General features: G+C 33.1%; 1 protein-coding gene across 2 annotated transcripts in view; it reads left to right on the plus strand.

The window, feature by feature from the left end:
* The first annotated feature begins 6,225 nt into the window (after positions 1 to 6,225).
* Positions 6,226 to 27,905, plus strand: part of LOC126834295 (DNA-binding protein D-ETS-3) — a 35,720-nt gene continuing 14,040 nt past the window's right edge. The window contains exons 1-5 of one of the 2 annotated variants that reach the window (XM_050566106.1): positions 6,226 to 6,469; positions 9,637 to 9,797; positions 9,954 to 10,174; positions 13,445 to 13,516; positions 15,619 to 15,693. In XM_050566106.1, the coding sequence (XP_050422063.1) occupies positions 9,646 to 9,797; positions 9,954 to 10,174; positions 13,445 to 13,516; positions 15,619 to 15,693 (520 nt within the window). In that variant the 5' untranslated portion in view covers positions 6,226 to 6,469; positions 9,637 to 9,645. The remainder of the gene's footprint in view (positions 6,470 to 9,636; positions 9,798 to 9,953; positions 10,175 to 13,444; positions 13,517 to 15,618; positions 15,694 to 27,905) is intronic. The other variant, XM_050566105.1, reaches the window with a different exon arrangement.

Raw genomic sequence — 27,905 nt, forward strand, 5'->3', positions numbered from 1 at the left:
TCACGTATTCTTCAAAATCTTGAAATAATAAAACACATATTTCTTCAGGTCATGCACGTGCATTTGATTACACGGTTAAAATTTTAAAAAATAGTACAATAAGAACTAAAAATAACTATTAATTACACTATTTACATGACTTGAGGTTATTCCCACTTGGGTGTCTTGACTAGTTCGCCAACGTTTCGGATCATTTGCACGTTCCATCTTCAGGGCTGTGGTTCGATGTTGCTCGTACCGCGCTCTCCTGCAGACTGACCGATTCGCTACCGTGGGCGTAGGTTATATACCATACCCCCACCGCATTCTCCGCTTCCTCTTGCCGCTGCCAGCTGTTTTCTACGGCCACGCCCCTTCACCTTGGCCGGCTACCGCATGACTTATTTTCGTTTCCGTTATCAATAGTTTCTTGCTGTTTTTCCGGCTCTCTTCGTCCCGTTTGGTTTCCGGTTTCCTTTGGTCCTCTTTTTAATTGATGTATCGGTTAGGTTTCCACGTTTTGCTCAATTTCCAACCATCTTCTCGGTTGAAGTTTGTTGTGCATTTTTCGATTTCTATGGCTTCCCTCACCATGCGTTTCGAGTAATGGGATTCTCGGGACAGGACCTTCATTTCTTCAAAGTTTACGCTATGACCTTCTTGATCCACGTGTTCTGCTACCGCCGATTTTCCAGTTCTTTTGTAGTCCACATCTTTTTCGTGTTCTTTTGCACGTACTTCAGTAGGTCGTTTTGTTTGACATATGTATGAATGACCACGGGTACACTGAAGTTCGTAGACTCCCGGTGTTTGTAGTTTCGGTAGTTCAACTTTTGGACTCCGGACAAATTCTTCCAATTTCTTCACTGTTGAGAAAACCGTCCTTATACTGTATTTTTTCTACAAAACTAATAATACAAGTAACTATTAATTACATTAAAATTGTGTTATACATTCTGCAATAAACGAACCCATTTTCACATTTCCTTATATATCTTGAAATAGTAAAAACTAATAAAAAAATTGAAATTGTAAAACTTATATGGCAACTAGATATTTGTTCAAACAGTAATGAGTAATGACTAATGAACAAAAAAAAAACCTTAGCTCATTAATTACTCATTACTTTACTAAATTGGCAACTAGCGTTATTCTTAAGCATTATTATTAAAATATTAATTTTACATTATTTTCTGCCAAAATATGATATAATATTCTAATATTAATAAACAGTTGAAAAGGTAAAATAGTTTTAATTATATCATGTTAAAGAAAACTTTAAGAGTTTTTTGTAAATAGAAAATAAAACAAACTGCTACACACTAAAAATGAGAAGATAGATATTTATCTTAGCTTGAAAGATGATATATAGGTAGATTTCATACCCACGCGATTAATGATTTAAATTTAAAAAAAAGACCATGTTGGTTTATACTGTGCTGGTTTGGATTAAGTTATTAAACCCATAATAGCATTCAAAAACCAAATTTATAGTGTTTAAGTCACTTTTTTCGTTATAAACAAAATGTTGACTAATTAATTAATTTTATTACTCGAATCGTTAGCGCAGTTGTTAGACCTACTACTTCGCTACTATTTGTTAGTTTTTATAAGAGTACAATATAGAGAAAACCCCACGAATTTAATTTAAAAACTGTTGAAATAATCGATTAGACAAACGTGAGTCGTAAAACCACAGGGTCGGATGTGGGACGTTCAATGAAAACATTAAAAAGTATTTTACGGATGTCTTCGCTTCCGACTTGCGTGTGTGCTTTTAACAGAGTAAACAGATGCACACTTAATACTAACCATTCCGGATAATCATTCCAGATAGTATTTCCGGTGTTGAGTTGTTTGCATTTTTTTATTTTTTCATGTTATTCTTACTGCCTTAGTTAATGGAACAGTATACAGGTACCTATTTTTTTTAATTTATATTTTTCAATACAAGTACAGTATTGGGTGTTTTTGTTTTAATTTTACACGTTTCGACTTGTATACTTATATAATTTTTTTCATATTTCCATGTTTATGGATTGTGGAGGGAGTATGGAGGAGGATGGAGGGAGTATGGAGGTGAATTATAATAGAGATACTAGATTTCAAGACATATCCATGTTTTGATGTATCTGAATAAAGTGTGGATATACTGTTAACTTTTTTATGTCTATTGTTATTGGTTATGTTATATGTACACAACTATGTAGTATAATATACGCGTCTTTCAGTTTTCACGGGCCGACGAGTCCGGCCGACGACGGTCGTTTGTTTACCCCCACAGTGCATGTGCAAGTGTATTAAGAATTAAGGGCTGCCTTTGCATGTGCATGTGTAATGTGTATATTTTGTGGCTCGCCGGTATTCTTGCTCGCCGGACCGTGGGAGGTACGAGTAGCAAAAACATCTCGAACCATTAACCGTGAACAATATGCTGAAACAAGCTAATTCGCGGAGGGTCGACCACTCGTATGTAATTTTTCATGGCACCGTCCACGTGCCGCTGCCGTATAGTGGCACGTGACCCCCTAATAAAAAAAAAAAGAAGAAAGATCACCCAACGTGTATTGTATACGCAATACAATATATAATGTACGGGATGAGCATTTACAGTGTCGTCTGCCCGCCGACGCCCCTTGTGAAAATTGAATAAAAATAAAAACCGTTTTTCGAAAAATAAATACTTAACCGTTAATAGGATTATTGCATGTTTACCATCCGGTAGGGTATAGCACTTAGTCGAGTGGTGATTAACGCTTAATAATCGTCGGATACATAGTTGATATACAGGGTGATCAAAAAATGTACAAAATATTCATATTTTCCAAGAAAATTAATGTCCTACACCAGATGGATCACTCTGTATACTACCGTGTGTGTGTGTGTGTTGAGTATATCAGCTGTGTTTATTATTTTATTATTATTCATTATCTTTAGACAGAATGACGGTGACGACGGGTATAACGAACCGCGAAGTGTTTTATGTTTTATCAGTGCCAGTCAAGTGCACGTGTCACGTTTACCTGCGGGTGGTAAATATCCCATAAAAGTACTTGCGGAATCCCTAGGGGAAAAAATATTCACCAAAACAATGAGCTCGAGTATTCGAAAAACCGTACATTGCAGTAACCAGAAGGACTAAAACCAGTATGACCACACAAAAGAAAAAAAAGTCTTCATTGTCGAGCTGTTGGTACTCTATATTATTATAATAACTAAGTTTTTAACTGTCATCTTAAAATATCACTGAGCAAAACAACAAATACTATACAGTATACTTCACCACTAAACTTGAATAATTCTAAAGTGTGTGTGTGTGTTGATCACCCTGTACACGCGCATCGGAGAAACCGAAAAAGTTTTGAAACAAAAAGTTTTTCTTTTTAATTAAGCCGGCGTCCGGTTCGAGATAAAAAAAAAAAGAGTTTTCGAAAAACTTTCTTGCAACTCGGGCTTGCAGTCAGAAAGACTGGTCGGGGAGGAGAACAACCGGCGAAACTCCGTTAACGAGAGAGTGATTAATTGTGTATTTATGTATTCACTGGATTGTTTCAACCCCCCCCCCCATCCCATTACTGTGCGATCCCGTCGCGCACGTGTCTTATCTTGGCGAATTTCATCCCCTCTCCTCCCGCCGCCTCCGATTGCCATCCGCTAATTCCCCAACGTTAACGTTTTATGTATATACCTACTACCCTTTGCTTGCCACCCCCAAAAGCTACAAATCATAAACGCCCCCCGAAACTATATCAGCACCTTCATCTCCTCCTCCCTTCCTTACTTATTAACTATGTATATATATATATATATATATGGCGGTGTCGGGCACATTAATTTAAACCGTTTTACTCTGTGCCTCTACTATCTGTTTCTCTGCTCCGGCTTGTGCAGGTTATACATATATTATAATATTGTAATGTATATATATACTGTACAATACTCGCTTTCTCACTGTATTTCACCCGAGGTTCGTGGAATGAAATGAATTACACTCACTGCACGCTGTAAACACCGAAGCAGCAGCGCAAATAACGGTATACATAGTGACTTCATCCCCATAAGTTGATATTGTTTTAAATCAGAGAAAGTACACCCCGTTCGCCGAGCGTCGATAGATTTCGCCAATCGCAACAAAAAACGGTTTAAAAAATGTATTAAATTTTACTAAAGTTTAATTGAAGTATACGAAAATTGAGTTTTCACTTATAACTTCAAAATTAAATATGATATTATTTACTTTTCATCTCATCGTCGCTTAGAAATCGTTAAAAGACTTTATGGAAAATATTAGATTGGTAAATTTAACTTAGATTCATTCAGATAATAAATGATGAATAGTTAATTGATAATAATGTGTTGGTTGGAACAAATTTTTAATTTACACATTAAATATTTTTTTTTTATAATTTCAAGTAATATTTAATTTAAATATACACATTTTCAAGTAAACTATGATGAGTTAAAGTAACATAATTTAGTATCAAGTCATAGTGAAAAAATCTATTTCCCTTCAATCTGTCTAAAGGTAAAAACACAGAAAATTATTGAGTTGATAATTAGCCACAATTAGAGTTAACTAAAGCGTTCCAACATACACCTACATGTATAAAGAGTAAATGAAATGTATTTTATGCTAAATTTAAAACAAAATGACGGTAACCGGACTAGTGAGGACTGACTGATGGATTGTAAGTAAACACAATTACAACTCGAAATAATATTATACAATAGAACAATTATCAGAAATAATTATCTAAAATATACTTGCAGGTTAGATCATACAACATCAACGATACTGAATTAACTAATTAAAACAACAAAATCCGTGTCAGTGTGTACAAGACCCAGCACAAATAAATATGATGACATTTTTGGTAGGTAAACTATATGTATTGCACTTCATTTATCTAACAAATTAATAATAATCATACAAAAACTTATTGAATTTATATAAAATATAAGTCAAAGCGCATCGATGAAATACATACAGAAATCCGATTACTAGATAACAATTATTAATAAAATGTAAAGCCGATGACGTTTATCTAAGTGGTATCCAATTTACAAACAGAAAATATTAGTTATTTCAGTATACTCTTCATTATATAAATATTTATTTATTCTTTTAATGAATATAAATTAAAATTCAGTTTTTATACATTGTAGAAGACAACAAAATTCCATATGCGGTAATAAAATCATTTTCATGGGACCTCAGAATCAAAAAAAGATCAACAGGGCGATTCTAAAGTCAAAGGTGAAAATCATGTTGAATTATATGATTTTGATTTAGAAGAACAACTCAATTGAAAATAATTTAAAAACGCTGTTAAAAATGTCCCATCAGAAGGTAAAGAATCATTTTCTTCGTTTTTTAAAACGCTTATTACATCGTCTTTAAATGTATCTTTCCTGAGTAGGATGGAAATAATTTGTTGTTTGTAGACTTATCTTCTTCGAATGCAAACGGTAAATATAAGCTTTTTCCGTTATAAAACTAATACAAAATTATTACTAAAATCTACTGTTATGAACATTTATTTAAAAATGTCATATTTGTCGATACTATGCATATGAGGAGTTAATAAACAATTACTGGCCACAACAAAATCCAAGAAAAAACCTATTCAAATACAGAATAATTAAATTTTTAAACTTGAACCGTATTGTAAGCCAACTAAAACAACATTTTCTTAAGTTATTTTCAGCTAATCGTCGGATGCGGAGCTATTTTCTTGTTTCACAAAGTGTAGAAGATAGTGAAATACATGAGAAAGATATTGTATCGCACAGAATACACGGACAAAGGTGACCCTTCTATCGAGCGCCATTTGTATCCGCGGATGATCCTCTCTGGGGGCCCCGGGGAAGAGCGGCTCCGAGTGGCACGGTGTGGCGCGGCGCGGACCGCCTAGAAGAGCGAAAAGAAGGCAAATGTCATCTGGCCGCGGCGGCGGCGGGAGAGAGTAACGCGCGCATGCCCATCCGTTTCCGACCAATCGGAACCACCGGGCGTATCGCTATCGGATGGCACATACCCGCCTCGCCGTTCATCCCCTTCGAAGGGGCGGGGGCGGCGGGGAAGCGACGGTTAAATTTAATTATCGGATCATTATATTGGCCCTCGCGCCCACGACGGCGGCGCTGGTGGCGGTGGCGGCGGCGGTGGTGCATTTGGCTCCGAAAGTAAACGTTTCCTCCGGCGTCGCGACGCGCCGTGGCCCACTCGCCGTACGATTTCCGACTGGTAACGTGTGCGTTCGACGAGGCCCATCCGCCGGAATCGACTTCCGAAGTAGTGTGTCCGGCGAAAAACGGAACCGGCCCGGCCGTGTTTCCCCGAACCGGACGTTCTTTACCGCGAAACACTTGATACGGTTCTTTTTATTTTTCTCGACGTGACGACTTGACCGTTTCGAGAACAATAAAAATAAGAGGACTCATTGGAGGACGTTCACCGAAAACGTTGTCGGGGTAAATCATTATTTTGGTATTATTATTATTTTTTTTTAACGATTATTATCTAAAAACCACAAACGTGATAAGTCACAATTTTGTTGAAAATTACTTTTCTTAATAAATATACTGTTTTGTTAATTTTTATTATGGCAATTCAAATACATACAACAAAAGTTCCTTTAAATATGATTTACATATTTTTATAAACATTATTAAACAAATGTTTATGTCATAAAAAAATATATCGGTAGAGTAGTTTTGGTTTACATCATTCTGTTGCGCACAATCTCGTTTATGATGAAAAGGGTCAAATTCGTTCAAACAAAACTCTTACCGTTGAATTAAATTAAAGAATTGGTTAGGTTCACAAATTTAGGAATTTGGTATAGAGTTAAAAATATTTTTTTAAACTTATTTCAAGTAGAATTGTATGTGCTTAACTTTTTAACCTAAACCGAAAATAATCGATTCATAATATAATGTAGTTCAGAGTACAGGATGATCAATTCAACGTAAGACACTAATTTTCTCTGAAAGTAATAACAATTTCATAATTTTTCTTATTGAGAACATTTTTATTTACATTATTTTAGAATATTTTTAACTTTTTTTTTAGTACTCTCTAGAGCTCTATCAACTCTTGAAACTTAAATTGTTAGGTATCTATTTAACTGACGTTTTTAAATTAAAAATAATTTCCTGAAAATGTTGACTGGTCGACGACTAGTTTTTGATAATTACCTACTTTTAAAGTTATTAGAGTTTAAAATTTAGGACGGGAGAGCGGTTGAGTAAATAAACATAATAATAATTCATTCCTCCCGTCCTGAACTTATCCAAAACTGGTCATCATAAATGTATGATCATACAAATCATTATTTATAATTTAAAAAGTTAATTAAATATTTATTACGTTCCCGTGTCAGTGTTCATAGCGCTCTGGAAAATACTTTAAAAGGTAAATATTTATTCATTTTATAATATTATACAATAACGTAAATGAAAATGTTTTCACCAAGAAAATCTATAAAATTGTAATTATTTACCTAGAAAATGATGTTAAATTAATCACCCTGTATATTCTAAAGCGCTACTGAGCGTTGTTGAAAAGAACAATTTTGCACTGCTTTAAATAATAGATGTTTAAAAGTTATTTAATTGAAAACAACTGTTTTTTTATTGGAATCATATCTTAACGAATAGGTAGTATGTTCTATAGGATGTGTATCACCTATTAAATCTAACTTTTTTTGATATTATTTTTATATATATTTTTTTTTACTTCAAATGTAAAATTTATGAAGGTTAAATAATTCATAATTTTTAACAAACATTTTTATTACCTTATAAAAACGTTTTGTAACATTTTATTAGGTCTTTAAAGTTTAAATATAAGTACTAATTGAAATAGATTGTATTACTCAACAAAATATGTAAAATTTTCAAAACATTTGCTTGAAAACGTTTTTTATTAGGTAATAAAAATATTAGTTTAAAAAAATTAACTATTTAACCTCAATACATTTTAGGTTAATAATAAAAACGTATCAATACAAATTAAAAAAAAAACAATTAAAATAATATCAAAAAAGTATATTATATTTGTTATTTTATTACCTATACTATGACTAGGTATATTATATAAATGTGTAATGATAAAAAAAAACATTGTTTTCAATTACAAAATATTAATTTTATACCTGACAAGCAAACGGGAGTAAGTCCATTTTTATAAAAATTGATGTTATGGGTTTTTCCTATGTAATTTTTCGTTAGGCGTCTCACTTAATATTTTTGAGATATTAAACGAAAACATTGTGATCCGAAATGGACATCACTTCAATGAAATTCGATCCAGGTTAGGTTAAGTCCAGGACTTTTGTCAATATTAGTGTTAAGTCCAAAATGCCTCTAGAGCAAAGGGATCCAAGCTGAGTAAATGAAAAATAAAAAATTGTTAGATACCTTCTTTTATTTAACAACAAATTAATTTTAATATGTAAATATTTGATGTAGACATTAACCTGGCATTGAGATTTCAGTTGTTTGGCTCTCCCAGATGGACTTGGGACTTATCTGCTTCTCAGGCAACATTTTTATTTTCAGCAGCGCTTTCAACCCAATTGTTGCGGTCGTCGACGGCTGTGTTAAAGGTCGGAAATAGGGTTGAAAAAATATTTAGCGCTACTTTAGCCGCAATCATAATATTATACCTATACGGGTTTCACAGTGGGAGAACGCGGTCCGTCTGGTTTTCGGTCGGTTGGCACAATTTGGGTAGAACAAAAAAACCAAAAAAAATTACAACACCTATTTACCACAGAGAATAAAAAAGTTATAGCGCGGAAAGACATTGGGATAAAAAAAACTCTGGCCAATAAATTATACAGCACCAAAACCCAAAGGACAAAACTACCCTTTGAACATATGCACACTGACCCTTCTTGTACGTACATACATGCATATTCTTTTGGTTCGTCCTGCCCCGAATGGTATTTATTTATTTTTATGTATAACAACGTGTAATTACACAAAATACAGAAGCCACTGTATTATAAAAGGGGCGGACGTTATTTATTACGGTTTTCCCATCATAAACACTAATTAAAAGCCGATTTCAGGGTCGTGTATAAGAACAACAGTTAGGTGTTGTTAATTCTTTTATGGTTCTAAAAACGCTTCACCCCTCCCCCTCCCATCTAACAGAATAATTCACAACTGTTTATGGTTAGTATAAAAAATATAATCTTAAATACTTAAAAAAAAACAATAAAAACCGTCATTTGATGGGAAATTGTATTATTTCACCGACATTTTGCAAAGCAATTAATTAAGAACACAATTAAGGGTTTTACCAAAAATATTTTCTGGAATACTTTGTAAAATATTGAAACCCGTTTTTTTAAATGTAGAACTCATTAAAACAATTCTTTTAAAAAAAATTCAAGTTTTATACGATTTTTTAACGGTTAAAATGACATTTTTTTACTTCATACTTGATTTATTTTACTTATATACTTATATATTATATACCTTTACTGATTATATTTTACAAATGAACTTCCACCTTGCAAACGCGTTGTTGGACATTAACTTTGCGCCTTGCTTGATTCAACCTATTGATTGGTAATAGTTAAAAATGTGTCAAGTGTTTGTATTGTTAACATGTGAAATGTATATATTTTGTTTTTATTTCAGTCAAACTCAATGATGTACGACAGCACTTGCTCGTATCAAAGCGCGTTAGACCTGAAAAGGGTGGCAATGTCATCGCCTCCTAACATTAAAACCGAAAACGACTGTTTATCTAGTACCACGCCCCAGTGGCCCTCGGTTGGAGTAGCAAGTTGTGCTTACAGGTAACATAATAACCATCATCATATCGTCATTATTCGCTTATGTTGGCAGGCCTGATAGACGTGCGTTGTTGTTCTATCTTGTCGATTTTGTCTTTTTTTAACTTCTTTGCCCAACCTGTGCTTCTTGTAAAGAATGTACTATATTATGTAATGCAGGTTCGCGTGCAACTCCACTTTTGAACAGCTCAAACAGTCGGTGGAAAAGGCCAAAGCCGCGCTACAAGACCGTGGAAGTTATCTGTCGTCGTGCGATCTAGGTTCGTCTCCTTTTTGTCCTGCCACGCCGACCACCCGAACGCCAGTATCTTCGCACCCGACCACCACGTCTCTTGACTTGTTTCAAGACGAACCCAACAACACCGACAAACGCAACAACTGTGAGTAAAAAAAAATTTTTTTAAAAAAACACCCTATGTTTGAATAACTGTACATTTCCAAGTAGGGTAACGACACCAATCACTGGTGATTGACATTATCCTTATTTTTGGCAATAAAGTGTTTTTTTTTATATCCAATAGAATATTTATACCGATAAGGTAATTTTTTTTCACAAAATTCATTGAAAAAATATGTAAAATATGTAAACAATTTTATCTGATATAAAATAAACACTGCATTGCCAAAGACTGGATTATAGTGTCAATCACTGGTGCCGTTACCATAAAGGAAAAAAAATGATTTTCTAAAATATTCATATTTTCCTGTACCTACGAACAATACTCATAAATATAAAAAAATCATCACAGTGGAGTCGGGGCATAGGGACCTGTACGTTAAAGCTCCAGTCTACAGGGTGGTTCATCTGATGTAAGACACTAATTTTCTCGGATTAGATATTTTACTATATTTTTCAATGCTCAGAAATCGTTTACTTTCAAATCATTTTTAATCTTCATCAATCCGATCGTTTTATATGACTTTGTAAAGTTATTACATTTTCCCCTATTTTTTCTTAGGTTGTTCAAGAAAACAGTAGCCGTCACTGTGTTTGATTAGGTAGATGAGAACCGCTTGTGTATCATTATCTTATCACATTTTATTGTATCGGGTTACCACTGTTATCGCCTATCGGACAATGCAAAAATAAATATAATTTTAATGGACTACCGATTTTTTGGACAAATGAAAAAATACTGGAAAATATTTGTAAAACTTTGTAAAGTACCTTTACAAAGTGATAGAAATGAACAGATTGATAAAAAAAATGTAATTTAAACTCTAAAATGTTTTAACATTTTTTGTCCACATAATTATGGAATTAAAAACATATGTTCCCATTAGAAAAAACCAAGTCCATGTTTGTTAAAATAAATAAATACATCATTGTTTGTTAAAACAATACTTTCTCTCTTCGAAGTAAAACAAATTTTGATTATTGTAAGACTGGCCTTGAAAATAATGAATATGCTGACAAAACCGTATTCTAAGAAATTGTTTTTTTTATCATCTCGCTGTGTACTTTTTATAATATTCATTTTTTTTTTATTGAGAAATAAGAACAATAATGCAACAACTATGATAATATTATACTGCAAATAAAACCTTCAAACAATACGCAATAAATAAAACAAAAAAATGTATTTATTGTCGGTCGGGGGAGGTATTTTTTTTTTTTAAGCGCGTTGAAAATCTAACCGAAAAAGAAGAAAACCGTTTCCATGGAAACGACTTTCGGTCGTCATCCTTCAGCGGTTTTTGTGCTTTTTGGCCTTTTGAGTTATAGAAATGGCGCGTTTTTAAAGTAACAATCGCACACCGGCACAAAACACTATTTTTTTTTTCTTCTTCTTCACTCTGATCGTCTTACACCGGGCTTTCGGAAACGCTAAGGAAACCCAATGGGAAACGGTGGGGTGTGTGCGCGAGAGAAAATGAAAGAAAATTGAGTACATCCGTTGTGGTCTTTTAACGACAACAAAAAAAAAATGTAATAATAATAATATAAATAAATAATAAGGAAGAAAAACGGAACGACAATGGTTCCTAATGATATCTCTGCGGGATATCGGTTTTTATTATTGTGTTCTTCCAGCCAACCCATGAGGCCTATATACACACACATAATCCTTTTATGATTACCGTTTCCTTCCGAGGAAAATGTGCGATAACTTAAGAATATTTATTTGACCTATTCATACTTACAATTTGTTTGTAAATTGTCGTCTTGTATTTCCATTTGAATACCTACACTTTACAAACATAGCGGAAGACGAAATACACACTAAACTAACATAAAAAAACACGGTTGCAATATTTAATAAAATATAACATCCTAAAGTGAAATGAATGTTCACGGTGGAAAATATTCAGTTATGTGTCACCTGTGTTCAATAGATCAATTTCATATGACAACACAGATATATAATTAATTAGATTACTAACTAGTGATAAGAATGGAAGTCGACATCGGTCATTTTTGTGGGATTTATGTCATATGTGTGTGTAAGATAATATATAAATTTGTGATTCTGTGCTATCAGCTTAATTTATAATTGGTATAACGGTTATAAACATGTGATAAAGTTCTAATTCCCACACAGATGGCGAAAATTGGTAACTTTAATTATCTTTATTGGCGGCATGTACACTTAACAATCTATATTATGATAATGTGATAAGTCATGTGTTTTGTATTACATCACATGGTTGCAGTAGTAAAACAAATTGAAAATATACAGGAAAATGTATTTTCGTTATTCTTGTAACATTGTAACTTGTCTTTTGCTTACATAATATTTTACTTATTGCGACCCTATAGGTTATTTATAAACATAGTCGCTTACGACACTTCTCGATACACAAGAGCTACGTTTTTTTAACACACAAAAAAAAGTTGTTTATGCATTAAAAAAAAACTTTGCCGATAGTGTCAAGGGCTGTATCTTTTGTGCTATAACGTCGCAGAGATAAAGGGAAAATTCCCTTATACTTTTAGGGCCTGAATCTTTTTTTTTTTTATGGCTTTGTTCAGGACCTTGTTAGATAATTATTTTGTTAATGCGTGAAACCAAAAAAAAAGAGGGTAAATTATCATTTAAAAATATTTTATATATTTATTTATAATGAAACAGATAAAGATAAAGAAATTACACGCAACGATAGCTGTATTGTTTTCCTGGTTTATTTATAATGTTACTGATAAAATAATAGATAGTTAATGAAGTAAATTATGTAACAGTAACACTTTAAAGAAGAATTCATAGAATATTTAAATAAACGGCTTATATTAATTATTTTCATTAGTTTTGATAATACATTTTTTTTAGTCGTTTCGAAATCCAGTTATCGCAAAACTGCAATATTGTAATTATTTACAAATGAGTGTCTTGAGTTAAATAGATCCATCCTTGTATTTCTGATTAACTTAATTTTGAAAATTATCTAAAAACTGTATCAAATATGGTTAAATTATTCAAACTTAGCCAAGACTCCAGATTTGATCTGTGTCTACTTGTTGTTACATTTATTATTACGGACTAGAATTAGATAAGTCATTAAAATCGTTGTAAAAAACTTTGTGCTTGAAAAGTTCTTTATTTTGAACTCATTTAGAAACTATACATTAATGTTGACGTTTATTTAATTTTTTTAAGTGACGAATAGTTGTAAAAGTGTATAATAAACATGGCCTAATAATATTATTTCAGATATTGATTCATCCAGCAGCAGATATGATAAAAATTCTAGTCTAATGCACTTGTCTTCTTCTACTTCTAACGGTAAGTGTCTAAATGTTGTTAAGTATTTAGTTATTTTTTGTTTTACCAAAATAATGGGGTTTTCTTTGAAAAATATACTTATGGAAAACAACCATTAAAATGATTGTTTATGCTGCAAAATTCAATAGCCGAGATGGTATTGGTTTTATTTTGGAATCGTTTTGAAAACAACCAGCCGTATAAATTTGTGGGCGGACTCGCCAAAGGGAAAAGTGACATCAATAAAATGTAGTATTGAATTAATGTACGATATCTAAGGCCAAGCGGTATTTCCCTCCATTGACTACCACAGTGTGTGTGTGTGTTTATCTACGACGGAGGTTCGTTCTTTGGAAAGGGGGGAAACTGTCAACCCATCGGTATGAGGGTCACATGTCGTTGCTATGGATACTGTCGTCAGTCAAATGGCCGCCAACCATCCCGCCCCTCCGATCATTTGGGATTTTCTTCTCTTGCGCATCAACAGATTTTTTTTATGTATGTTTAGCTTAAGATTAGAAAGTTAACGACACGCAAAACCGTTTCTATCGAGTTGGGTTCACAAATTTGTATTTTTTGAGACTTTCGTTTTCTTATAACGTGTTAGCTTAAAGAAGGAATAGGCTATAAGTATCCCATATAGGTCTTAAAAGATATTTGTCTTTCTCATGCTTCTATAGGCCATTATGCGTTGAAACCATATGAGCTTGAGATTTTTAAACGGTGCTTATAATATATTTTATCGTCTTCTTAAGTTAAGAATAATTTTTTGGCAATTTTGACTGGTCGATAACCAGATTTGAAAAAGTACTTTTTAAGTTTAAAATTGGGTCCCATTGAGTACACATGCAGTTAAAAAGAATACTACAATCCGCCCAAAATCTTAAGCATTATAAGCAATTAATTCTGCAGCGAATAGTTGCTTTCTTCATATCCTATGAGGCTATGTCGGTACGATCCATATAAATATTTTTATAGGACTTTATCTCTCTTGTTGATTGAAAGGTTTTGATTAACTACCAAGCTCCGTTTAAGTTCCGAGAGCTAGTTTAGCAAGCGCAATTATTTCTTTAGCCGCAGTCTTTGACTCGTTCTATGCGGTCATTTCCTATTCTAATATCGGCTCTTGCATCGCCCCATCCTCAACCTTATATTTTGTCTTAATGATAAATTTGATGTTGAGAAAAGATCCGCCAAGTTCGTCTTACAGGAATGCCTAATAACTGAAAAAACCGCTTCTTGCAACATTTTTATAATCTTACATAATTATATGTGGATAATTTTGAGACATTGATACATCCGAAAATATTTATCCACATAATATTTCGATCCATGAAAGCTTTTAACACATTCATAATTTTTTATTTGTTAGTTTATTATCATAGGCACAAATAGCCCAACATTTTTGAAGAGATTATTGACTATACAAATATTGTACCTACTTGATGAGAACTTACAATTAGTTTAGGCGGCCTTGTCCTGCCCCGCCTTATATTTGGCATTGTGTTTTATGCATAATTGTATTTACTTACATAATAATAAAACAAAAATAAAGTCGCTCAAACATAAGAATTAAAACAATTTACATGATATGAATATACAGACTTAAATACTAAATGAATCATTTGTAATCATTATAATAATTTAATATGTCTAGTATTCATATGCATCTTAATGTCAAGCGACAACTGGATATTTATTACAGTAATTATTTATAGTTTCTAGAAAAGCATATTAAGGAAATTGGTTTAAAATTTTGGAAATAGAAAAAAATATTATGAATACCATAACCTAACCTAACCTACTACTTTGGTTTAAATTATGATTTGTTATGAAGATTTTAGCAAATTTAAATTCTGATTGAAGCAAGATACTAAATTATTTTAAAATGTCGGTAGTGTTTAAGAAATGTATTTAAATAAGAAAAATTGTGTTAAAATAATTAGGATTACAGCCTTTAGAGGAAAGAAAAATGGAAGAATTTGATAGCTTATAACGATTAGCACAAATCATGTCGGTGGCCCTTAACTATTCCAAATGCAAAAACTAGCATAAATCTATTTTTTTTTAATAATAAAAATGTTAAATTCATTTGTTTATTTATTTTTATTTATGTTTTACAGGTTTGTCTACTGTAGGGAAATCGTCATACCTACCGTCATCGATATCAGACACGTTTCGAAGTTCTTCAAAATCAGGTTACTAAAATACATTTATTTTTTATGAACCATTAATAATAAGAAATGGGTAGTTTTGTATCTGTTTTGTAACAACAGTCAATAAGGTATTCGAAAAACAAGTTAACAAAATGTCAATCAATTTTCGACGCTGATACTATTTTTATTCAGATTTAAAATTGTGTATTACAGTTTAAGACCCTCAAACCAAGTCATTTGCATTTGCTATGGCAATGAGCTCTAATCCAGTTCAATAGTTACACAGAAATGTTTTATTTTCTACATAGGTCACACTGTTATGGCTGTTGTTTATTGATTAAATAGTATATTTTGTTAATTGTTAAAAAGTGTCGAAAAGTGAAAATAACTCTATGAGAACGATTGCAATAATTAACATTGATTACTGTCATTATTTGGCCGGTACATACGGCGGGGTGTTGGCGGTCTGGCTTTTGGCCGTGGGTTAGCGTGACCGACGTGGCTTTTTTCGCAGTATAATAATACAATAAACACTGTTAAAAGCGATGAGCTGCGGAGGTGTCTCTTCGTGACAGTCATCGTCGACCAAACAATGCTATAATATAAAATTTCACAGCCGAGACCGCCGCCGACGTGGTGGGGGGTCAGTGCAGTTAACCCGGTTATGATTAATGGTCTACCAACGATCCCCTCGCCCAAAACTGTGCATCCCTCCTATTAGCAATAAATAAAAATATTATTTTTTTTTCTCACTCCCCCCGTGCTTTGTCCGGAGGCTTTCATTCGTATCCACCCTTGGCCCGGCGGGTTAACCTCTGCACCATAAACCATTTGACTCAAGACATGCAATCCAAGCCGAGAAAATCCACGAAACGCGCAACCCCGTATAGGATTTTTATTGGTTTTTACTCGTCCCTGCCGGAAAGAAAGCAATAATAATTCATCTACGAACCGAGTTTGCCGCTGTAAATAAACACTTGGTACGAGGTTCAGACGACAAACCCGTCTGCGAATCAATAATATCCACATTAGTTGGATTGTAAACAGACATCAGGGATTCAGAATTCAGATTATACACTTGTTACCATACTATTACCTTGACCCACGTACTTAGAACAGTGTTGGGTCTAAGCCCAAGTACAACAATCCAAGTACTCAGGCCCCAATTTTTCAATGTTATGTACAACACGTGCCACAAAAACCTATGCACAAACAGAGGGCTCTCAAAAAAAGAAAGTAGCTATTTAACAAATGATATACACCTGCCATGTTGACACATGTTTTTTAGGAAAATAATATATTTAACAATTCTGTAGTTTTTCTTTTTTTAACAAATTTTTATGTATGTTAAAAATATTGGAATTCAAACAGTAACGTATATTATTAATTACATTTTTTAAATAAGAATAATTTGCCGAAAATTATTAGTGGCCGATAACTAGTATTGAATAATTGCATTTTTAAAGTTGTTAAAGACTTAGATTTCTGGCCGACCTCATATAGTTGAGAGTGTAAGACGAAAATGAAGAAGAAGACGAGAGACTAGAGTTTAAAATTTAGGGAGACGGAGTGAGATAAAAATAATACATTACTCCACCCTTCCTCCCGTCTTAATTATACAATCCCAGAATTTGGTTAACCATCAAAAAAAAATTTAAGGGCCATAATAGGGGTTGTTTTATCAGTATTTCCAAAAAAAATATCTTTTGTGATGTATCTACGTCAATATAATTTTTTTTTCAAATCGACATTAATATCAAATTGTGTTCCTTTTTTCATGCTGATCATATTTTGATGTGTATCACATTATCTCAAGAGTATTCTTTGTCACTGAAAAGCATTGTTTTCGTGTGTGCACTGAGCATGCGTAGCTACCAAACAAGAAAATATGGCAGTACTTGCCGATGAAAGCCGAAGATTAATCCCCATTTGATTCCGTGTGTTTAATTTAACGATTAACGTTTGCATACTCAAATAGAGCCTACTTTACAGGGAATTTATAATAATTATTTAAACCCGAATAGGCATGTGTATTTAGAACCGTTACTTTTATCTTACCCACGTATCTTTGCCCCAACCCCTTGCAAAAAAAAATCTTTTGCGACCTCCCCAGTTGGTTTTCCCTGAACATGACTAATCCCTGTATGAGTTTCCGTTACGGAATGAAAAGTTAGCAGACCAACGGTTTCCTGTCGTACGCACGGCTCGAAATAATAGCCCTATAGTAGCCCACACGCGTCGCAGCCTTTGTCAATTAAAAGCCCTTTCGGTCCATTTCACTATATTATATTGGACGACGACCGCCTTTAACGAGCGTGTGCGCGCGCCCTTTAACTAAGAGTATAAATAAAAATGTGTGTGTGTATGTAACAAAATATATACACGGGCTATTGTTTGTTTATGATTAAATCCAAACGGGAATGAATGGGATGGAAAAAAAATCGCAAAAAAAAACACAAAAACCTACCGTCCTCTATGTAAATATATACATAATAATATATGGAGGTAGCATCGCGTGACATAGCGTTTTTCATACCCGGGCAGCCTCCGATACGGCCGTAATTTAAATATAATAATTAATTAGTACATACAAAAAAAATGTCCAACAAATGAAAAATAAAAAACAGTAATAAATAAAAAGTTAAAGTACAGTGGAGACGGGGGAGGTTACGGGTCGGTCTACAGGATTTATTAATTATTAAATGTATTTATAATAACATCACTTTCAAATATACGCTTTGATGTGAACATGTAGACATTTGCTACGGTCAATGTGTAATTTTGCTTTTTTCTTAATGAAACAAAAGTTTGAGTATATGACTTCAATAAAATAGTTATTCAAAACTGATTATCGACCAGTCAAAATGGTTAGTACATTATTCTCAATTTAACAAGTTAATGAAATGTGGGCGTTACCATTTAAGTTTCAAAAGTTTCTATCCAAAAAACCAAGCGGGGAGGTGTTAATTTGAAAGGTTTTTGTGGAAAACCCCAAAAAATTGTGAAAAATTGCGATCACATTGTATAAAAACAATATGAAAAAAAAATGAAATTTGCACATACTAGTAAAAACAACAATACTTTCTCAGCTCTGCGTCGAAGCTAAAATAATTATTGTAAAGTGTCTATGTAGTATATTTTTAATCCGAGTATAGGGGAAGATTTTATAGTTTTATACTTAACATATTTAAAAACGCCAAAAAGTGCGGTAAATTAAGTGACTAATTTGTTTTCGGTTATTTTATTACTTAACGTGTATTATTATTTTCATTACCGTAAAGATTCACCCGTCGATAATTGTACAACAATAACACCTGGCAACGCGTTGTGGCCGGTTCATCGTTTATAATATAGAAGCCATAATCAATCCGACTTAGTCACCCGACACCCCATTTAAACACAACACAGTTCAGGACGTAAAATAATAAGCCTAAGTGTTCGTTACACAGTAATCGCACTAAACCATCAATTCATTACCATTTAGTAGGTACACGGTATATTATTATATTGTATTAGACATGCCATGTATGGCGCATCACCTGTCTAGTGATTTTTAATTCGTTTACCACAACACTTATTGCTTAACCCTAAGGCAACATATACATATATATATATATATATATATATATATATTATAATTATACTTGTCTAACCCTACTATCAACCTATATCTAGTGTGCTCGTGTGTGCATGTATGAATCTGGTTTATTGCCAATAAAACATTATATTAGATTAAAAAAAAGACAACGATTCAAAATAACAAAACGTCGATTAAATCATAACTACAATAACTTTAGATTTCTTTTAATAAATTATTCAAATGTCTCACGCAGAATATTAATATTCTTAAGACTGAAAAATTATTACTTTATTTCACCCGAAAATTCTCAACTTAGTATTTTTCTTTTTTAATTAAAAACAAGTTCACTACCTTGGCGAATAGAGAGCGCTAAGGTAATGTGACTGAGGGTAATTTCACCCTCTTTGTGCAATGGGTCGATCAGGGTGAAAAGTAAAACTGTGAACGTTACCCTACAGATGGCTCTGCAGTGTAAAAATAAAATTATATTTACTATTCTATAACATGTAAGAAAATGTATAGTCATTTAGCTATTATGCATGTAATAGAGTCTAGTTAATACAAAATTAAATTTTCTAGAAGTAGATCAAAGAAGTTTGGCCCTTTTTTTTAATTAAATTCATTATATAACCTCTGTCGGTTTTAATTTTATCCTTTAGAATAAAATGTGTTAAAAATAATTGTATTTTAAACTTTTTTTACAACCGAATAGTTCCTCAGTTCTAGATTTTCATTTAAACAGTTTAAGTAAAAATAGTAAGTAGTCAAAGTATGAATGTTTATAACTAATTTAACCTTGAAAGTTTTTTATTATTATTATAGCTCGTTGAGTGTTTTAAAAAAAAGCAGAAGTTGGTAAATTCGTTTACAAAAAATATGTCTGCTGAACGAAACGAAATATCGTGTGTCGCATTAAACAAAACTACTGATGCAAAAACATGTGCTTGCGTTACCGTTTAAGTTTTAAAAAGTTAATAAAACTCTAAAATTGACCAAAAAAATAAAATTTAAATATTTTCTACTACCTACTATAAACTAATATTAACCGAAATGTCTCAACAAAAAAAAATACAAAACTGTAATAATTATTATCAGACATACATTGAACGGATCACCATTCACCCTAAATATTCTACCGTAACACGCGTCAATCCCTTAAATAAATTAATAACGCTTGTCTGGGTTGAATGCATAAAATCAGATAAGAGTGTGCGGTTTCAAGCGTGTTGTCTGATACGCATATTGCGTTCTTTTTGCTGTTATACCTTATCGTTTCCTGTTCTCGACCCAGCACGTGTACAGCAAGCGTATCGGTTTTTTTTCTAGTTCACCCTATATATAAGGGTTGGTTTCTATCTTGGTCAACAGTAATTGAGACATGATTCGTTGTGACTCACGTTTCAACACTAAACATTACAGTTTATAATTATTATAATTGTTATTCTTTATTTAAATATTAGTTGTTACACATTCTTTAGATATTATTATTAAGCTTATAAAATATTATTGAAGCAATAAACTGATTGAAAATGAGTTATGCCAATCGCAATTAAAAAGTAGAGGGGCGTTTAAACACCGAACATATTATAGAGCCCTCCTTTGAGTCCTTCCCATCTAACATATTGCAAGAAAGGTAAACAATTTTTGAGGGGCTAATTTCATTAGAGGGGGAATTTCATTTTTGCTATTTTGCAATAATTATTAAAAACCTACTATAGAACAGTAAAAAATGTCAGCCAGTTATTCTTAATTCGAAAAGTTAATTAAATATATACGTTACCGTTTAAGTTGTAAAAGTTGATAGAGCTATGGAAAAAATCAAAATTATAAAAAGTTTAATATGTAAAATAACATAAGCTAGTGTCTCCAAAAAAAAAAACAGTAGAGCAAGTATTCTCAGAGAAAACGAGTGTGTTATCCTTAATGAATCACCCTGTATAAAACAAAATTATGTCGCAAAGTAGGTATTAGACCCGTAAGGGATGAAAAATAGTAATGTTCAACAAAGGGTTGATACAATAGTGTGAAGCATTTATTGTTTGAACGAGTGCGCGTAAAGCCCTACAAAACCGAAAACAATGTGTGCTTGTAATTTGTATACATGGGTTTTTTTTCTTTTATTACCGCCATCGCCATAGCCCACACACACACTTTCCGACTACAAAGTACTTAAAACGTATTCTGAAAGTAATTACGCTTAATTACTGTTGCGCACCGTACTCGCAATGCGGTGAAGGGCTTTTATTTTGTACCGAAATTGGACGTGTCAAAGTTTCAAAGTTACCCGCTGATTTGGGAAGTTCTAATACTTACCTCCGGCGAGTCAATTTATATTTAGTAATTTACTGCATTCGCCAATTGAAAATCAAACAACCCAAACTATCTCGCCAAAGTCGATTGCTGCCCGTGTCCTCTGTGGCAACCCTCAATTGCCATGGAAACGCATCGATTGTGTGCCAGCGTTTAAGCTATTCGGTATTACCTGGGAAACTCCAATAATCATTCCTTTATAATTGAAATTTCCCCTCGAAAAATCACGATTTCTCCGCGAGAGCAAAAACGCTGTTAAAAAAAAATTATCCGTCTTAAATGAAATGAATTCTATTTCAAACGTTCTCTTTCAAAGAATAATTTGAAAAACATAACATCTTTAAAGATATCGACGGGTCGTGGCTAACTCTGTGTTTGGAGTGCACATTGTTTTTTTTTTATTACTATATGGGGTAGAAACGACTCTATGAGGCGAGATTATCAACCACTCTTATTTGCATAACATATTTATCCGGGGGATGATGTTTATAAATACTGTTATGAAGACGTTTATATGTGTCGCCTACTTACACCGGCCATAAGAGACGGCTACAGTGTATTGTATATCACTTTTTGACTGGCAAAACGACCACCCACCCTGCCGACGCCCATGAATGCACATTGCACACATGCACACGCGCATTATAATATTAAACACAATCGGTTTTTATGAGACGCACGCGCCGCACCACGGTGGCAACAGTAGCCGAGGGGGAGGTTTGTGGGGCTAAAAACATATTGTGCAGGTCGACAACGCCACTGTGTGTATATCATAATAAACGATATATTTACTGGTTCACGTGTCCAGCCACTTAACCGACGACGAGTGTATCCGTTTCAGCGATTTTCACACGGTGTCGCCCCAAAAAAATATATATATATTATTTGTTTTCATTCCCTGCACCCTGCTCCTCCCCCCCCCCCTCGTGATGCGCACCGGCCACACTGTTGACTCTCGCCAACAATGGATAGATAATTGGAGGGAAAAAATGTTAATGTTTTCATGTCGTCCAACTAAAGTTTGTCGAGTCGCAATCGATGATCACACACTAGATGAACATGCGATTTATGACCTGGCACGACAACCGTGAGACTGTAATTCTCGCCCAAAGTCCTCACATGTAGGTACCACACAGAATGGTACGACAGTTGAACTTAGGTACGTTGTGTAAAATACACAGAGTACCGTCGTGTCCTGACTTCTGTCCAACCCTGTATTTAAGAGTAGGTAAATATTAACAGCAAAAATAACGTAGAGAAAATCTGAAAAACAGTAAAGGTTCGGGGTTCGGTTGTGAAACTTGGTGTAATACAAAGAAAAGTACTTGGGAAAAGTGTTCGGTCTAAGACATAATGTTGAATTACAAAATGTAGTTGGTATCATCTAATATCTTCTCTTGTGGTAGAAGTAAAAGACCATGATGGTCCGGTCATGTTTGGAGGGCGGATGGAAAAAAATCAAACAAGTAATAAAAGGAAAAAGTTTTGACAAAATAACCCCTAGGAAAACGCCGGACGATATGAAAAGATGTTGTGATAAAGATTTAGAGAAGATCCGGAAGATGTGCGAATAAAGGAAGTATATGATAGAGACCGATGGAATAAAGTATAGTAGTGGCAACGATGGGGAATATGTATACATTAATTGTATATTTTAAGAATACTTTCAAATAAACACAGAAGAGAACATTTGACAAAAGGCAATGGTTAGCTACGGTTTTTAATATTTTTCATAATATATAACAATTTTATTAGCCAAAGCTATTCCAGAGCGATTCATAGGCTCACAGTTTTAGAACTGTTTTATATTATTCTTATTTGGTAAATATTTTATTTTTTCTTATAGAGGATTTTGACACTTAAACGGAATTATATCTACGCCTAATGTGAATTTCTCATAAGATAATTTAAATGATACGTCTTCTACCAAATTATTTTTCAAGTATATACATACTTATCATGTAAGCACCCTAACGACGTGTTTGTGTATACTGTAAAGGGTGTGAACTGATATCAAAGTATAGAGTAGCTTAACGAAAATGTTTAACAGATTACACACAAGCTGGCTGCGATAATATTATTAAACAACCCTTCGCGGTAAGGGTGCATGCTAATCCGGGCAACACAGACTATGGTGTAGATGATATTATCATCATGTTGTCATCAGTTAATACCGCTATATAGTCCACTCCTATTGTTATGGTCTGTAGTACATTATTTAATGGTTTATCGGTACGGCTTTTTGCATACAAAGGAATTGAATTAAAATTCTAACCACCGTGGAAATCAAAGTATCACAAAAGACCAAAAAAATCAATAAAAAACAACTCTTTTCAATTATTACTATAAGTACCAGTTGGTAAATTTTCTTGAATGCTTTTTCGTGTACTTTAAGATGAAAATATAATTTGGAAAAATCGATGGCATTTTTTCTTTTACAGCCTTTTTAAAATCGCTCTTTACTCTGCCCTACTCTGTATTATATAAAATATATTCTCACTTATGATAATTTAAGTAACGGACCGTCACGAATTCATATTGTTTAACTTTTGAACATTTTTAATAGTATAAGAACAATATATATTATGTAAATACATAGATAAAATATTACAACTACAAGTTGTCGTTATAAAACCAATGCGCTGTTAATATTGTTTTCTATAAATCAGTTTAACTCAGCTCATCAAACATAATGTTGTATTCCTTTCCACAATTACAGTGTACGGTCTTAGGACTTGGTCCACATTGAATGATTTCTATAGACTATATTTTGTGTCAAAGCTTTCACAAACATTTCAACCTTATGAAAGTAAGAAATTACCTTTCCTTTTGTGATCGGAAGCTTTTAAGGATGATTTTTATTCCAAGTAAAAAGACACAATGTAGAATATAAAATTAGCGCCGTGATGTCTGTTGGGTATTGGTCGTCGGAAGAAACATAGTGCTGCTTAAGAGCTCAAATGGCTTGGAATGAAATTACGAACCCCAATACACGAAAATAAAAGGCACCATTATCTTCATTTCTCTTTCTCTCTCTCTGTTATACTCCAGTGTACACTTTTTCTCCCCCACTTTTTTTGCTAGTGCCAATTGCTTTACACGACTATATGAATTGCTCAGTGAACGTTATAATTTTTGCATCAGTAGTTTTGTTTAATGCGACACAATATTTTATTCCATTGTGCAGACATATTTTCTGTAGACGCATTTACCGACTTGTGCGTTAAGTAAATCTTCTTTTTTAAAATATCCAACGAGCCATAATTTAAAAAAATATATACTTTTCAAGGTTAAATTAGCTATAACGTTTGTACTTCAACCACTTACAATTTATTTTTACTATTCTGACTATTCAAAAGCAATTTAGAAACAATAAACTATTTGAGGAACTGATGAACTTTTCAGATGTAATAAATAACAAAAAACATTTAAAATACAATTATTTTTAACACAGTTTATTCAAAGATATAAAATTAAAACTTATGGCGGTTTTATAATGAATTTAATCAAAAAGAAGGGCTAAACTCCCTTGATCTACTTCTAGAACCGCATGGGATGTATTCATTCATATTTCAATCCCCCATTGCAATTAAGCGACACTAACTACTAAAGGCTTTTTACACATGTAATTATGCAAATGATGTCCAAGTACGAGATTTTATTTTATACCAAATATTAATTAATTACGTTTTACTTTTTATGGATTATAAATAAATTCACACTTTATCTTAAAATTAAATAGTTATTTTTAAAATAATATCCAATAGTGAACATTGTGTATGCAAGAATTATCATGTATAAAAGTTTATTAAGATTGAGTTTCAAAGAATTTAACGTAAGATACCCATTTTCTTTAAAAATAAATACATCATTTTAATTTTTAATTACGTTATTTTACATTATAAGATAATCGACCGATCGAAATTGTTTAATAGATGTCATAATTTAATTTAAAAAGAAGAAATCTTTCTGGAAAATAGAAAAAAGTAAATAATTAATATATTTTTTGAAATTATTTTAAAAGAAAACAAGTGTGTTGCGTTAAACGGATCACATTGTACAACAGATTTTGTTGGGTTCATTTGCGTTTGCATAACTTAAATACAAATAAACTTTTTTGTGCAGTAAAATAGTTTTTAGTCGACTTAGCGATAATAATTATTACAAATATTTTAGTACGTTTAATTTGAAAAACTGTAAAAATCATAGTAAAACACATACTGTTGTTGGATATTTTCAAAAGCCGTTTAAATAACAATAATAATATAACCGACGGTCAAAATGCGGTAGTAATTAATGTGTGTGTGTGTGTGTGTGTGTGTGTGTGTGTAATGTGTATACTACAAATATATATTGTACAAGAGACTAGTAGAGACGGCGTATACCTTAATGGAAAAGACGATAGGTATAAACGTCGGAAGGAGAGGGCGGAAGGACGGAAGGACGGAAGGAAGGAAGGAAGGAAGGAAGGAAAGAATGCCTGAACGTACTTGGTTATTAGCCGGCGCTGTTCGGACAGGAGAGTGGAGGGGGGGCAGTGAAATGTACGGACTGGCAAACACGACACGTATGCTTCTCCCCTCCCCTTAACCGCGAGCCTTTCCCTCCCCTCCCACGCACATCGTGGCCGGGTATAGACAATATCCTATCCGACCAATCCGGAAGTACTCGAGGGGAGTGATTTGTCTTGGGCGCCCGAGCCCGATTGGTCGGCATCGATTTTCCCTACGCCGCGCCCCTCTTGACAGGCGCCCGCGTGCGGTCACGGCACCGCGACACACACATAGGGTCATCAGTGTCGTGCAACCGTGTCCGCCGCCTGATCATACAATACCGTGGTCCGCTTGCCCCGCGTCCTGTACCTTGTACACTGGGTTATTCACTCACACACAACAGTAATTATAACAGTTTAAAATTATTGACAACACCGGCCTGTATTATTGTCGCGAGGAAATGTCAAAAATCGGTTTCAAGCCGACCGGGTGAACAGAGCCCCAACTACAGCTGCTGCCCAAGCAATCCCAACCATGTTGGACATCAAAACTTCGGACTACTTAAGTCGAAATGGAACATTCACAAACTTATCAATGATTTTTGCCGGTACGTGCCGTACAATTATGATATGTTGCTTTGTTTTACATAATAATAATTTATTCAATAATATTCGAAATAACCGTTGAAATATACACATGTATTAGGAGGTTACTGCGTACCTTCCCGTTCCATTCGATTAGATAAAAATATATCAACTCACAATAAATGACAGCGTGGTGTATTAGTCTACTTTAAAATTACATGATATACATTAATTAAACGACCAACGTCTAATGGAAATGCCGGAAAGTGACTTCTGTAAATAGTAAAACTTAATATAATTTACCATTTAAATTATTTGGCATGTTTAAAATGACTCCTAGATCAATTTAATATTTATATCAATTAACTTACTGTAACATAACTGGGCTTCAAAATTGAATGGTGTTTAAACGTTGTGTGTAATATTCATGACCGGAATAGGTTGGTGAATTTGGGTATTTGATGTCCGGTTAAATTACTAGTTAATTTTTAAAATCTTACCTTTTCCAATAAACTTTGATCTAAAAATAATTTGTAAATATATAATATGTATATCGTATTACAATGTTTATACAACGGCTTCAATATAAAAATATCATAGCTAATGATTCGGATTTCGGTTTGTAACTAGGCTAGTTTTGCTGAATGTTTTTTTTTTCCTTTAAACTTATAAAAAAGTATCTTGGAAATTCAATTTCACTAGATATGCAGACAAATATTAAAATTCTAAGCAAGGAAACATTTTTTTATGAAATAGTACAAAATTATTTGTAAATTTGTATTTATTGGGAATATGTATTTTTTGTATTATTTATTCAGACAATGAGTTACCCACTTGTTGAATTATTAAATTTTTAAAATAATCCAGCGCCATGGGCCGGTCTCATGGAGGCATTCCGTCAATGAAATATTAATTTTTTACAGCCATTAAATATAAGTGGTAAATAGAGCTAACCAATTTGATGACGTTAATAAGCGACGTTTATCTAGTATACATTAAATATTTTAAAAAAAATAAAGCAGATGACAGGATATGGTTATTATATACTAGAGATTTATCACATAAATAATTTAGATTTTTTGTCATCTCTAACGGGTTGGAAATAAGGCTTTCCTTTTTGTTCTTTATTACATTTGTTTTACATTAAATATGAAGATTTTTTACTATTATCGCTTTATAACAGCTACTCAATGCATATAAGTCAACTATTGACCAATTATGGAATTCGAATAAGGATGAGAGATAGGCGAAGTGCATTTATATACTTAATATAGGTTAAGTATATTT

The sequence above is a fragment of the Adelges cooleyi genome, unplaced genomic scaffold (genome assembly GCF_023614345.1).
Source record: "Adelges cooleyi isolate 19-005CV unplaced genomic scaffold, UGA_ACOO_1.1 ACOO_flye_CR_arks_rails_tigmint_CR_PRNA_21, whole genome shotgun sequence".
Taxonomy (NCBI): domain Eukaryota; kingdom Metazoa; phylum Arthropoda; class Insecta; order Hemiptera; family Adelgidae; genus Adelges; species Adelges cooleyi.